The sequence below is a fragment of the Phaseolus vulgaris genome, chromosome 2 (assembly GCF_000499845.2).
Source record: "Phaseolus vulgaris cultivar G19833 chromosome 2, P. vulgaris v2.0, whole genome shotgun sequence".
NCBI classification, from domain to species: Eukaryota; Viridiplantae; Streptophyta; class Magnoliopsida; order Fabales; family Fabaceae; genus Phaseolus; species Phaseolus vulgaris.
This window is the reverse complement of record NC_023758.2, coordinates 27,294,826-27,310,527: the sequence shown is the minus strand read 5'-3', so window position 1 is coordinate 27,310,527 and position 15,702 is coordinate 27,294,826. Positions and strand designations below refer to the sequence as shown.

Genomic DNA, 15,702 nt, shown 5'->3' with positions numbered 1-15,702 from the left:
TCTCCATAATCATCACCAACCTTCCTTCATTCAAACTCTCCTTCCTTCCAATGGCTGAAGCTTTGCTGGGAATTGTGTTTCAAAACTTGCAATCTGTTGTTCAAGACCAACTTGCAACTTATTGGGGTGTTGATCAACACACTCAAAAGCTTTCCAGCCATCTCACCCGCAATCCGTGCTGTCCTCGTAGACGCTGAGAAAAGGCAAATAACAAGCCATTCCGTGAAGGATTGGCTGCAGAAACTCACAGATGCAGCATATGTGCTTGATGATATCTTGGATGAATGTTCACTTCAATCCAAAAAGGTGCACTCTGATGACGGACAAAGTTCATGCTTGGCCCGTGTGCATCCCAAGGACATTCTCTTTCGTTTTCATATTGGAAAGAGGATGAAAGACATCACTCAAAGATTTCATGACATTCATGAAGAAAGGCTCAAGTTTGAATTACGTGTGGGTGTCACAGAGAAGCAAGCAGTGGATGATGATGATGATTGCAAATATTGAAACTGGAAAATTGTCATGAACTTTATGGGTTTCCTAAAGACTCAACACAATTACAGGATTTGAGGCATATTGTGATTAATAGGTGTTCTTCAATACCAGAGATGCCTCCTAATATTGGCAAGTTAAGGCATCTAAGAACATTGAGCCTTTTCACCGTGCGTTCAACACCGGGGTATGGGTTGGCAGAGTTACATGGCTTAAGGCTGGGAGGCAAGCTGCATATCAGAGGACTTGAGAATGTGGAAAGTGAAGGGGTTGCCAAAGGAGCAAATTTGATAAGCAAGAAGGAGTTGAATCGGCTATATTTGTCATGGGGTGGTAGTGCTAATTCAGAAGGTAGTAGCAGTAATGTTAATGTTGAGAGAGTACTGGAAGCCCTGGAACCTCCATCAACTCTGAAGAGTTTTGGGATGAATGGATATCAGGGAAGCCAGTTTCCCAGTTGGATGAGAAATGGTTCAGTTCTGAGAGACTTGGTGGAAGTTAAACTCTTGGACTGTGAAAACTGTGAGGAGCTTCCTCCACTTGGTAAACTACCACACTTGAAAAGACTAGACGTGCGTGGAATGAAAAATGTGAAGTGGAAAGATGGTGAGTGGTATGATGGTGTGAAGGAGAAGACATTTCCATCATTGGAGAAATTAAGTATTTGGTATTGTCCAGAGCTGATTCTACCAAACAATATGACCCAACTAACTAACCTTCGGATTTTCGTAATCGGGGGTTGCTCCACATTACCGTATGGCTTAAAATTTGTCTCCACCCTACAAACTTTGCATATAGACAGTTACACGTCTACTTCATTGCCGGACTGGCTGGGAGACTTGACTTCTCTTAAAACATTAGAGATTTGGAACTGTGGGGAGTTGAGGTCAGTACCGCTTAGCATTCAACACCTCCCCAACTTGTCTTCTTTTACTATAAAAGATTGTCCTCATCTGGACGATTGGTGCAACTGGAAAGGGAAGGATTTGAAATACGTACGTCACCTTCCAACACGAATAGTCAAGTACTTCCCATATGGAATGATTTCAGAATTTAGTGGTAAGTGAATGATTATTTCATTTTCTTTAATTTCTCCTTACTGTCTGAGTCTCTGCATACATTAATCTTCCTAATTGCGTAAAGAGAGCAACCGGCGATCATCTTGCTCATGGAACTGCTTCAAGCCTGCCATCAAACTAGTAAGCAATAATTTATTTGATCGTATAATTGATGAGAAAATCACTGATTTGATGTGCGAGTAGCCGAGGTATGTGTTACTCTTTTCTTCAATTAATCACCTGTTGCTGTTACTCTGTATAGCTTTCACTGATATAGGTCAATGAATTGTAGATATTGGTGCTCAGTTTAACACTGCCCTCTATGCTCCTCGGCCTACCTTCTATGGGATTACATTCTATCAATCATGTTCTTTTCTCAAAGTGGTGCAATTTTTTTATATTTTCAAAATGAGCAATTTTTTTATTTTATTTTTAAAATGGGTAAATCGTCAATCGCAAATGAAGATTTTGATAAAATAAAATAGTCAATCCCAATAGTGATTTTGAAAAAAATTAAAAATTGTATACAAAATTTTAACTAAAATCGTATTCACCATGTACGATTTTAATATTAAAATATAGTTTAACATATTAATTTTTTAAAAAAAATAAAAAATAAAAAATTGTATATATAAAATACGATTTCAACATCCTAAGTTTATATATAAAAATATATAAAATTAAAAAGAATTATATAATAAATATGTTTTAAATATTTTAATATATAATAATTTTAGTATATATGTTTTTAATATTTAAAATAGAAATAAAAATAATATAAAATTAGAAAAATTTAATTCATTATTATAAATTTATTTTATATATAATTAAATAAAATTAAATTTTAGTATTTAAAATAATAACAATAATAATAGAAAATTAGATAGATTTAATTTACTATTATAACTTTTTTTATATATAATTAAAGAAATTTATATTTTTATAAAAAAATTAACTAAATAAGTTTTCAGATTTTTTTTATTATACATAAGAACTATTTTGATTTTTTAATAAAATTAATGATGTAATATTTTAATAATATAAAATAATATAAATTGATTATTTTTAAAAATGATTAAATTAAATTTAATTCATAATAAAAAATTAAGTTGGTAAAATTCTAAATTCGAAATGCTACAAATAAAGCAAAAACTTTAATTGAAAAAGTAAAATGAAGAACGTTAACCAAAAATTTAATTATCATGGAAAGCAGAAAAATAATACAAGAGTTTACATTCTACTATTGTCTATATGGACAATTTGTTCTATTGTGGCTTTCATTCCAACATTTTTTGGCTTATTTGGAATTATGTATACGATTAGTTGTTGGTCTGCCTAATTCCTTACGACGCATGTAGGGGTCCGAGATGAAATTCGGTCCCATATAAGTAGACCAATAATCTTCATTTTGAACTGGATGAAATTCAACTTCGTAAGCCTTCAAAATATACTGCAAACTATAAATAGGATCAACGAATGTTGTTAGTTGTAAATGGCATGCCGAACAAACAGCGATAACATGAGCACAAGGAAATCGGAGAGCTTGAAACTCCCCAGAATCACACCACTAGTCATTAAGTCTTACTGTGTATGGCATAGGTAGGCATTGTAGTTGGGCAGTGGATAGCTCTTGAACATCAAACTCTGGATTTTGTCTATTGTAGCTTTGGACATGACACATAGCCGATTGTTGTTCATTTTTCCGTAACAAGGCAATAATATCTTCTGGATATTGATGGCTAGCTCGTAACATACACTCTATCTTCGTCCCTCGTTCAACAAACCAAGATTTGGTTCTTTCAAAAGTTGTCATCCATGCTTTTTTATATGTTACAGAATAACCATAATGACTTTTAATTTTTGCGATTAAACTTTTCACAGGGATGGATGGGTTTGCTTTAATGGAATTGACCACTACAGTTGCAATTTGGTTGGAGTCCAAATTTACGTGATCATCAGAAAGAGTGGTCGATAAACATGTGTGGGGTGCTTCAATATTTTTTATCTCCCATGTATCACGGATTTTACTGAAGGATGCTCTAAGCCGCCATTGACATCCATTATTGTAGTCAATGCACCGGGCTACATATTGATCCGTTTTTGACTCCACGACAACAAATTTGAACCCTTCAGCTATGTGATATTGTTTGATGACAACCAATGTAGCCTCTTTATTAGGAAAAGTCATTCGTTCAGAAAGGTCATATTGAGATATTTGTCTAGATCGATTATTGAAATCACTTTTTTGGAGTGATGACATTGTGAAACCACCATCTTCGGGTAAATCATCAACATCGTCGTCTTCACTAAACTCATTAATAATATCTCTGATTACGGGTTCCTCCTGGGTGCTAATATAACTGTCTCCAATGTAAAACGGATTCATCTACCACATGCAACATGTAATTAATATTGTTATTATAAAGTGCATGCAATGAGCGTGAATACTTTAGAAAATATTTCAATACAAAATTTAAATTATTACATTGTGAAGAAGAATATATAAGACAAGTTTTGCTCCAATCAAAACTTCCCACAAAAATTTCTTTCCTAAACTGTGAAATAAGTTTGATGATTTTGTGGTTCCAAGAAGAGTTCCTTTCATTGGTTGTTTGCTTTCAGTATATGTATATATATAACATAGTTACCAGAAAGTTTTAAATTATTAAGAGGAATTGAATATGTTTTCCAGTCCCCCATTCACTCAAGTTATATGTGCTATTTGTGCTTGCAGTGAATTGTGCTTTCACTCAATTCATGTTTTCCTATACATGAACTTTCCTTCACTCACTTTGGCTTTTTTCCGACATTTCATGGCATGACTTGCTTTACGTGAGAATCTTGCTAAATGTGGAGAGAATCACTGCATGACATATTTGATTCAAACACTCCATAATCCTTTATTTCAAAGTTTGGTACTTTGGCAAAGATTCTCTATTGTGTTTCCTATTCACTCGTGAAAACATGGCACCGTGCATATGTTGCAAATGTTGGATTTTCATCAAATGTTGCACAATTTGGACAACAAGTTCAATTTCAATCCTCCCCCAATCAAGCACCACAAATATTCATACCACCACAACAACATGGTTGCCAAATTTCCCTACTAGCAAGTGTCATCAATGTTCTTCTTAAACTTATTCATTTTCAATTCCATTTTAGCTTTCCGATTAAATTTTTTCAATTTATTAAAAATTCAAAATAATTTTAATATATTAAAATCCAAAAAGTTATATTTAATTTTTTAATTATATATAATAAAATTTCAGTTATTTTTTAATTATATATAATAAAAAATATTTTCTTAAAACTTATTTAGTTAATTTTTTTATAAAAATCTAATTTTCTTTTATTATATATAAAAATTTATAATAGTAAATTAAATTAATCTAATTTTCTATTATTATTATTTTAAATAATAAAATTTAATTTTCTTTAATTATATATAAAATAAAGTTACAATAATAAATTAAATTTATATAACTTTATATTATTTTTATTTCTATTTTAAATACTAAAATATATATTCAAATTATTGTATATTAAAATATTTAAAATGTATTTATTATACAATTCTTTTTAATTTTATATATTATTATATATAAACGTATGTTGAAATCGTATTTATATGTACGATTTTTTTTAAAAATTTAATATATTAAAATATATTTTAATATTAAAATAGTATATGTGGAATACGATTTTAGTTAGAAATCGTAAATTCTATGTTTGATTTTCATTTTTTTTTTCAAAATCTCTTTATTCAATCTAAATATCCATTGCGGTTGACGAAAAAAAAAATTGCCCATTTTGAGAATATAGAAAAAAAATTACACTAGTTTGAAAAAAAAAAACCACAATCATTCATCCATTGCTATCCTAAAGTCAGGATTTCTAACTACTCCCCACTATGATCTTACATAACATTTTCACTTACAAATGCACAATCTTAATTTTGTTAATGCTTTTTTTTAATTATTTCTAAGTTTTATACATAAAGAACTTACTAAACTCTATTGGTCTGTCTAAAATACGTATTTGTGTATAAAATTATTTTTTAATTAATAAATTTTGTAAATTATTATTTTGTAATTGTGTTAAAAAAATTAGAATGAATGTTGATAACTTATTTATATATATTGTACGACTTTAGTTAAAATATTACTCCTCTTATGATATGAGAATTCGGTTAAAAAATAATTATAAATTATTTGACATTGTCTTTACATATAAAAATGTAGAAATATATATTTAAAAAATAAAATTAAAGATTAAATAACATAAACAAATTCAAGTTAAAACCGTAATCTAAATAAGTGTATATTAATTTCAAAATATTTACACATTTCTTAACTTAAATTCATATAAATTTTAATTTCCATAAATTTCAATCTCATATATACAAACGGTGAATTAACCTATTTTTTATTTCGAATCAATAATCACACGTTGGAAATGATATATGTTATTTGATCAATTTCTTTTTTTTTTCCAAAAACATATAAAAATAACATATTCCATTGAAACTATAATTGATTATGTTTTTTTTTAACAAAAGACGCACAGTGAAATCAATATCATAAAACAATTGATTAAACAATTCATTATTTATAGAAAATATCTATATATTTCATACAAATTATTTTTAAGAAAAGTGAAAATCTAATTTTTAGATTAATAAGACAACTTTAAATTCTATATATTACATTTATTGGTTTACTTAATACAATGATCTAACTTCTCTATATTTGAATAAAAGTTTTATTGTTATAAAAAAATCATATAATTTTAACTTAATCAAATCAAATTTAGTTATTTTTAATAATCATAATTTTTAAACTTCAAAGATTCTTTTCTTATTGGATTGAATGTAATCCATAATTTATAATATGAGGATTATTTATTATTTTATTAATTTGACCACAACAAAGACATAAACTTCTAGTATATTATTCTCAATGATGAGGAGCGGGTATAGGAGAAGTCAATGAAAGTGTGTAATAAACTAAATTACAACTATTTGATCTTCATGCAAAATCACCACTCTGATCTTAGTTTTTTAATTTCAAGATTCCATTACAATAATTTTAAAGTCAAGAAAATTGCCCTACCTACCAAGCTATTAAGGGTAACGAGTATTAATAAGCCTAAAAAATGGTTGCCATAATAAAAACAGAATAAAGGATAAAAACAGAATAAAGGGTAATGTAACATCCCTATATTTTTTCATATCTATAATCATAATCTGTATGAAATATTAAAATAAATATATAAACATAATACAAATATATCTAAAATTTCATTATTATAATGTTTCAAATTATCTCTCTCTTCATAAGACTTGAAACATTTACATAAATTTTAAAACAAAATTTCAAAAGAAAAATAAACATTTTCCATTATCCATCTTCTCACCGAGAAACTTTATCACCTGTAACATCATCTGCTCCCGTGTAAAATACACGATCATCACAGATCAAAGAAAAACAACCACAAAACAAAACAAAGGGTAAGCTAGGTATTTTTAAAACTTATAACACAAATATGAGTTTAAACATCCACATAAATTCATCATTTCTCATGCATTTCACATAACCATCAAGTGTCTATCAACAATTTCAATATTCATCTTTCTCATGTCAGACTTCTACTGACTCATAACACATAGACACTTGACTCTACTTCCGGAAGACTCGTGCGTTGACTTAAACTCAGAGATCTGCACCTGTCATACTACATCACTGTGAAATCCACACAGCTATGCGCATAATTAATCTCAATATCATCTCTCTCCTAGTATGACAGGGTTAATTCATATAACAGGTCAAGTTAATTATCTTTCAAACAACTTACCCATTCATATGAATCTCCTTCGACTCTCACCACCTGAATAACTTCATCTATATGATTCCATTATCTCAGGAGAGTCAGGATATCTCCTTCTAGACGAATCCCTAGTCAATGCACATCCTAAACAATCTTAACACGGTATTTTCTTTCCTGAAAATACTATGTCTTGATTAGAATTCATATTTTGAACCTCAAAATATCCACCATCAAACAATCAAATCATACCAATGTTTAAAATTTCCAAAATACACAACAATTCATTGACTAATCATATAAATGTCTAATTAAAGAGATTTTCAATTAACTATACATGAAATAAAAGTTTACACACTTTATAAGAAAAACTATATATAAATAAATAAATCAATCTTTTAAAAGCAAATAAAAATTAGTTTAATATATTTTTATTTTTATTTATTTATTATTATTTTATTTTTTTTAGACTTTAGCTTGAGCTAGAATTCGCTAGCTTGAGCTAAAATCCACCAGAGAGCACCTAGAATTTTAGCTTGAGCTAAAATTCGCTAGCTTGGACTAAAATCCTCTAGAGAGCACCCAGAATTTTAGCTTGAGCTAGAATTCGCTAGCTTGAGCTAAAATCCTCCAAAGAGCACCCATAATTTTCTAGCTTGAGCTAGAACTTGCTAGCTTGGGTGAAATTCTGCATAACTTAATATACCTATCAAATTATAAATCAACATCTCATTCGATTCATAAATTATAAATCTACACATTACATTAGTAGTTCCTGTTCAACATGATACAATCACTCTCATTGAATCATTAAGTTATTATCTCCATCTATACATATATATGATTTCTAATTCTACAACCATTTAAATCAAACAACCAATTCTCAATCACAACACTTTCAATTTCAATCAAACTACAATCTACTCAAAACAAGAAATCTTGCAACAAAATTTGGAATTGGTGATCACATCACACTCACATTCAAATCTTCTAACCTAGGGTTCTATTGAAGATTTTAAACTAGCTTCCCTTACCTGGACTTTAGCAGATGCTCACTAAGAGCTCCAAACCCACCAAAAGCTTAAGGATACCCTAACCTGCACCACAGAGTCCTGATCACAAATCTAACTACATCACTAGGACCCTGAGCTAACAGAGACTAATTCTGAAGATAAAAACCTCACATGCAAACTTAAATTAAAAGGCAACCCAACCAGATCAAAACTAACTCAAAGAAAAAAGAGCCAAGAATGAACTTACTCTATTTAAGATTTTGATCGGTCAATCTTGTAGAGTTCGCTGCCAGGAGTCCAATGGCAGACTCTGATCATCAAACTGACGAAAGAGGAGGTCAAAATCTAAGAGAGAAGGGAGAGGAAAGGAAAAAGGGAACAAAAATGAACATACTCTATGAAAGAGATTCTGATCGGTCAATATTGTAGATCTCGCTGCCAGGAGTCCAATGGTGGACTCCGATCGTCAAACAGATGAGCGAGGAGGTCGAGATTTTAGAGAGAAGGCAGAGGAAAGGAAAAAGGAGTTTTTAGAGAGATGATAGTTCTTTTTAAAATGAAACCTGAATAACTAAATTTCTATTTATATAGCCTTTTCACTTTAATAATAAAATATTCAGGTGCCATTTTAATTGTACCATTTCTACTCTAAGACTATTTTTCTCGGTTCTTACAAGTAACCCCAGACTTGAAGAGTTTTAGTTTATAGTTTTCTTTAAACAAAACAATATAATGAACTCCAGTCTACTTTAAAACAATTGAATCAAATTTGACATCTTATAATATCTAAATATAGCAATCCAGATTTGTTAAGTAAATATACACTACAAGAAAATCATGAAATAAAAATCAATTTTTAGATACCAAAATAATTAGTTACAATAGTAACTAAATTAGAAACCATTTTAGAAACTAAAAAAAAAAAATTAAATTAATTTTTATTATTGTTAAATAGTTTTTAAATTAGTATCTAATTAACAATAAAGAATTTTACTACCAAATTTAGAAACTAAATAATTAATTGTTAATACTTGAGAAAGTGTTGGAGAGAAAGAGTTAATTGATGCACATAACTATTCATTATTCATTATTACATGAACAAAGAGAGTTGTACTTTTAACTTCAAATTTTAGCCAACTACTTTCATCTCTTTCGTACCTTAGATAACTTCTTGAACTCACGTTCACGTATTCTTTATATGTGAAACTTATGAAATAAGCTTTGAGTTTCTTGAAAATTCAGTTTTATTAGCTAGGTTAAAGTGAGCGTTTTTTTATTAGAAAAAGGGAATGACTTGATTAAATCAAGAAGTGAGTGAATTGATTTTCAATTTTTTTTTTAATAATCTCTTTTCTTAGAATTCTTTTAAAACTCCTTTTAAGATATAAAAAAATTAATGCAATTATTAGTGGAAGCAAAATTATATGAGAATGGATTGTAACAAAAAATATTTCTATTTTTTAAGATTGTTTAAACTGTTTCAACTCCAACATGAGAATGCAATTAATTTGATAATCTAATTCATACAAGAATTAGATAACAATATAAATATATGGATAAAGTAAGATAAAGATAACATGTCATATTTATATTTAATCGAATTCAACCAATATTACATCTATGTTAGAACGTATATATAGTGGTTCAAGATTTTCTATCTTAACTTCTAATAAAACAATTTACTATGTCAGGTTGATTTTTAACGTGAGTTTGAGTTTCTCACTCCGACATGAATCATTGTGTACATGACTTAACAGTTATTTGTTGCATTCCCTTTTGAAAGTTAATTTGATAGTTTTATCTATATAAATATTAAAAAATATCAAATTTTAATGTAAAGAATTACATTGATTACTTTTTCTTCCTTGAACAAAATAAATTTAAAGAAAACATATATCTCTCATTGATTATTGATTTTATTTTTTTGCAATTGATAAATTTATTCGTATAAGTATTATATTTTGTAAAATAAAATATATAAATTTCATCAAATGTATAAATTTAATATTTTAAAGATTTTATTAAGCGTTTAGAATAGTTAAAAATCAAACATTTAATATTTAAGTATCTTGTAAATTTAGATATTTTAAAATAGTCTTTATTAAAAAAATTATAATGAATGTATACAATATTTATTATCTTTATCTAAATATCTCTTGTCAGTTGATCTTGCTGTAAACAGGATCACACCATTATTCTGTTTTTCCTTCTTCAACTTTCTAATTAACTTGTTACTTATAAGTAGAAAATAGAAAGAAAAAGAGTAACATTAAAAAAAATACAACACCAAAACCAAAATAAAAATATTTTAAACACTTAATAAAATAAATTAAAAGGGTAATTAAAATTTAATTAAGTTAAAATTAAAATTTATTATTATTTTATTAACTAAATTTTTGTGATACCTAATAGAAAAAATATATTCATATAAAATTTAAAATTAATTATTAGTATATGTTAGATTTTTTTTCAATTTTTTTTTTCAATTTGGATGGGTTTTATAAAGTAAGAAATTTGAAATTTTCTTTGTAAGAAATCAATTCATTTAAAATATCTTTAGCATGTCAATCATTACATTTAAAGCTGTGAAACAAAAGTCACTTTATTTATTTTCTTTTGTGTCATCATTCTGTCTTCTCAATTATTTTGCATATATCCAACACCGAAGAAAATTAAATCACTGCAACAAACATTTCTAAAGAAATTCTTCTTCACTTTTCTCCAACCTTCCCTTCATTCCAGCTCTCGTTTCTTCCTATGGCCGAGGCTTTACTGGAAATCGTGATTGAAAATTTGGGATCTTTTGTTCAAAACCAACTTGCAACTTATTGGGGTCTTGACCAGCAGGCTCAAAAGCTTTCCAGCAATCTCACTGCAATCCGTGCTGTCCTCAGAGATGCTGAGAGAAAGCAACTAACAAGCCATGCTGTGAAGGATTGGCTGCAGAAACTCACAGATGCAGCATATGTGCTTGATGATATCTTGGATGAATGTTCAATTCAATCCATAAAGGAGCACTCTGATGATGGGCAAAGTTCATGTTTGGCCCGTGTGCATCCTAAGGACATTCTCTTTCGTTTTCATATTGGAAAGAGGATGAAAGACATCACTCAAAGATTTCATGACATTCATCAAGAAAGGCTCACATTTGAATTACGTGTGGGTGTCACAGAGAAGCAAGCAGTGGATGATGATGATGATGATTGGCGCCAAACTAGCTCTGTAATTACGGAACCTATATTTTGTGGCAGAGACCAGGATCGAGAGAAGATTGTGAAGTTTCTCCTGGAAGATGCCAGTAACAGTGAAGACCTCTCCATCTATCCCATAGTTGGTATGGGTGGACTTGGCAAAACAACACTTGCCAAGCACGTCTTCAATGATCACAGGGTACGCAACCATTTTGACTTGAAAGTTTGGATTTGTGTTTCTGATGATTTCAACACCAAGACCATATTACAATCCATCATAGAATGTTGCACTAGACAAAATCCCAATCTCAATACCTTAGAAGCATTGCGGAAAAAGGTTGAAGAAGTGTTGCAGAGCAAGAGGTATTTACTTGTTCTTGATGATGTGTGGAATGAAGACCAAGAGAAGGGGAAGGACTTAAAAGGGATGTTGCAGTGTGCAAGGGGAGCAAAAGGAGCTGCAATTTTGGTCACCACTCGACTGCAGGAAGTTGCCTCCGTGATGGGGACGCATCCTGCTTACCATTTGAAAGAATTGTCAGGAGACGACAGTTGGTCATTGTTCAAACACCATGCGTTTGGACCAAACAGAGAGGAAATAGAAGAGCTCGTGACAATTGGCAGAGAGATAGTGAGAAAATGCGTTGGTTCGCCACTTGCAATCAAAACACTGGGAAGCCTTTTGCATGATGAAGGTGAGGTAAGCCAATGGGAAAATGTAAAGGAAAGTGAGATTTGGAATATACGCGAGGAAAGTAGTTGTATGACATGTGAGGAAAATTCTATCATGCGTGCTTTGAAATTGAGTTATTCTAATTTGGAGTTGTCTATGAGGAGATGCTTTTCTTTTTGTGCAATTTTCCCCAAAGATTTTGAAATAGTCAAGGAAGAACTAATTCATCTATGGATGGCTAATGGACTTATTAAATGTGAAAGAAATGTAGAAGTGGAGGATGTCGGAAATAAAGTGTGGAAAAAATTATATCGTAGATCATTTTTTCAAGAAGCAAAGTCTGATGATATTGGTATGATTAGAAGTTGCAAGATGCATGATCTATTTCATGATCTTGCTCAGTCTATTATGGGTGAAGAATGTGTGGTTATTGAGAAAGGAAGGTTGACTCAGTTGTCAACTAGAGTTCACCATTTGCACGTGTTAAATTCTGACGTCTCTGTCGACATGGCTGCTTTCAAGAAAGTTGAGTCCCTGCGGACTTTTCTCGATATTGGTAATATTGGTCATTTGCCATCAAACCCTTGTCTCCGAGCATTACGCATAACTTCTTTTGTGTTGTCTCCATTGAATGATTTAGCACATTTGAGATACTTGAGTTTGGATGGGAATTCGAGAGCAAGCTTAAATAACATAATTTGTCAGTTGCCGAAATTGCAAATATTGAAACTACAAAATATGAGCCAACTTAGGCTGCCCAAAGACTTGACGCAATTACAGGATCTAAGACATATTGTGATTAATAGGAATGTGTCAATATTAGAGATGCCTCCGAATATTGGCAAGTTAAGGCATCTAAGAACACTGAGCACTTTCGTTGTGGGATCAGAGACAGGGTGTGGGTTAGCAGAGTTGCATAGCTTAAAGCTGGGAGGCACGCTGAAAATTGAAGGCCTTGAGAACGTCCCCAATGAATGGGATGCCAAACAAGCAAATTTGATTGGTAAGAAGGACTTGAATATCCTACACTTATCATGGGGTGGTAGTGCGAATTCAGAAGATAGTAATGTCAACGTTGAGAGAGTACTGGAAGCCCTGCAACCTCCCTCAACTCTGAAGAGTTTTGTGATGAAAAGATTTAAGGGGAGACAGTTATCGAGTTGGATGAGAAATAGTTCAGTTCTGAGAGACTTGGTGGAAGTTAAACTTTTGAACTGTGAAAACTGTGAGGAGCTTCCCCCACTTGGTAAACTACCACACTTGAAAAGGCTAGAAGTGGGTGGAATGGAAAATGTGAAGTGGATAGATGGTGAGTCGTATGATGGTGTGGAGGAGAAGGCATTTCCATCGTTGGAGTATTTGTCAGTGCTGAATTTACTAAAATTGGAGAGAATGTTGAGAGAAGAAGGAGTAGAGATGCTTCCTCGTCTTTTTCTAATAAGAATTCATGGCGTCTCCAACCTTAAATTTCCACGTCTTCCTTCTGTTCAGCACCTTAGGATTTGGGATGGGACTTTCTTCAGGGAAGGGGTTGTGGAGAATATGCCTGGTCTAAAGACCTTGGATATTGATTTCATTAAAGGACAGGTGGTATTACCCGACCAACTCAGTGGGTTGGGTGCACTACGGGAACTAAGCATTGGTCTTTGGGATGATCTGGAGTATTTTTCAGAACATGTGTTGGAAGGTCTGAGCTCTCTTAAAATGTTGACTATTTCCTACTGTAAGAAATTAAAATCCTTATCTGAAGGTGTGCGACATTTGACACGTCTGAAGATTTTGATAGTCGATAAATGTCCAGAACTGGTGACTCTACCAAGCAATATGACCCTACTAACTGCCCTTCGGACTGTCACAATCGACGATTGCTCCACATTACCCTATGGCTTACAATGTGTCCCTTCCCTACGATCTTTGGATATAACTGGTTGCTCGTCTACTTCATTGCCGAACTGGTTGGGAGACATTACTTCTCTTCAAAAATTACAGATTTTGAACTGTGTGGAGTTGAGGTCACTACCGAGTAGCATTCAACGTCTCACCAACTTGTCTTCTTTAACTATAAGCGAATGTCCTTATCTGAAGAAGCGGTGCGAGAAGGAAACGGGAGACGATTGGCAATACATAAACCACATTCCAGAAATAAAACTCGTCACACTCCGAGAGGAAAAGACTTCAACATTTAGTGGTAAGTGAATGATTGTATCATTTTCTTTAATTTCTCTTCATTGTGTGAGTCTGCATACATTAATGTTTGTAATTGCGTGCAGAAAGCATCGAGCGATCATCTCGCTCATGGAACTGCTTCAAACCTGCCATCAAAGTAGATGAGTAAATGACTGATAAATTTATAAAATGCAGATTTGAAATTTCCCTTTATATTATTAATGTGCTTCAATTAATCAACTGTTGCTGTTATTCTGTATAGCTTTGAGTGATATTGGTGGATGAATTGTATATATTGGTGCTGAGTTTAACAGTGCCCTGTATGCTACAATCTCTGAAAACATCAACTTGGTCTGCCTTCTACCTATGTCTTTTATTTTTTTATGATACCTTTAAGTGCCTGTAAGCAAAGGTGCATTCATCATGTACATCTTTTAGTACGAAGATGGGATTACATTCTACCAATCATTCATCCATTGCTATCCTAAAGTCAGGATTTCTAACTACTGCAGGATTTAATGTCTAAAATTTCTCTGCTATGATCCTGCTGCTTATATTTCACACTTCCATGAACTATACTCAAATAAGATTAAGGGGCCTTAAACACCAAAATCTCTAGCACTTCATAGAGAAAAGTCCCTTTGTTCCATGTTTTTTCGCTTCACACTCATCATGCATCATATCCAAAACTGCATGCTGTTGCTCTGTATAGCTTTGACTGATATTGGTGAATGAATTGTATATATTGATGCTCAGTTTAACACTGCCCTCTATGCTACAATCTCTGTAAACATCAACTTCGCCTGCCTTCTGCATAAGTCTTATATTATTTTTTTTTACTGATTGCGTATTGTTTAATGGATTGAATAAATTTCTCTGCTGTGATCCTGCTGCTTATATTTCACACTTTCATGAACTATACTCAAATAAGATTAAGGTGCCTTAAACACCAAAATCTCTAGCACTTCATGTTTTTTCGCTTCACACTCATCATGCATCATATCCAAAACTCCATGCAATGAAACACAAACATTATAGGGTGTAGCGAAAATAAGAATAAAAATAAAAACATTACGGTGGCAATCTCACACAAGCCTACAATTCAGGGCAAAGTGTTTTCGACACACATATATATATATATATATATATATATATATATATATATATATATATATATATATACCGTGAGATAATTCAGCCATTCACACCTCACTTTTTTGAAGTTGTTCAAAAAAAATTGAACCCTTCGTCGTATTTTTCAATCATAGTTTGAGTTATGGCCTTGT

General features: G+C 31.5%; 2 protein-coding genes across 2 annotated transcripts; both read left to right on the top strand.

Annotated features, from left to right (window-relative positions):
- LOC137809673 (disease resistance protein RGA2-like) lies at positions 1-2,032 on the top strand. Its single transcript, XM_068610773.1, has 2 exons — positions 1-1,551; positions 1,636-2,032. Exons 1-2 carry the CDS (start codon positions 609-611, stop codon positions 1,752-1,754), a joined length of 1,062 nt encoding a protein of 353 aa, XP_068466874.1. The 5' UTR covers positions 1-608; the 3' UTR covers positions 1,755-2,032.
- Positions 2,033-10,994: 8,962 nt separating this feature from the next.
- LOC137811162 (putative disease resistance protein RGA4) lies at positions 10,995-14,779 on the top strand. Its single transcript, XM_068612791.1, has 2 exons — positions 10,995-14,438; positions 14,521-14,779. The coding sequence occupies exons 1-2, from the start codon at positions 11,144-11,146 to the stop codon at positions 14,583-14,585; spliced, it is 3,360 nt and encodes a 1,119-aa protein (XP_068468892.1). The 5' UTR covers positions 10,995-11,143; the 3' UTR covers positions 14,586-14,779.
- Positions 14,780-15,702: the final 923 nt, after the last annotated feature.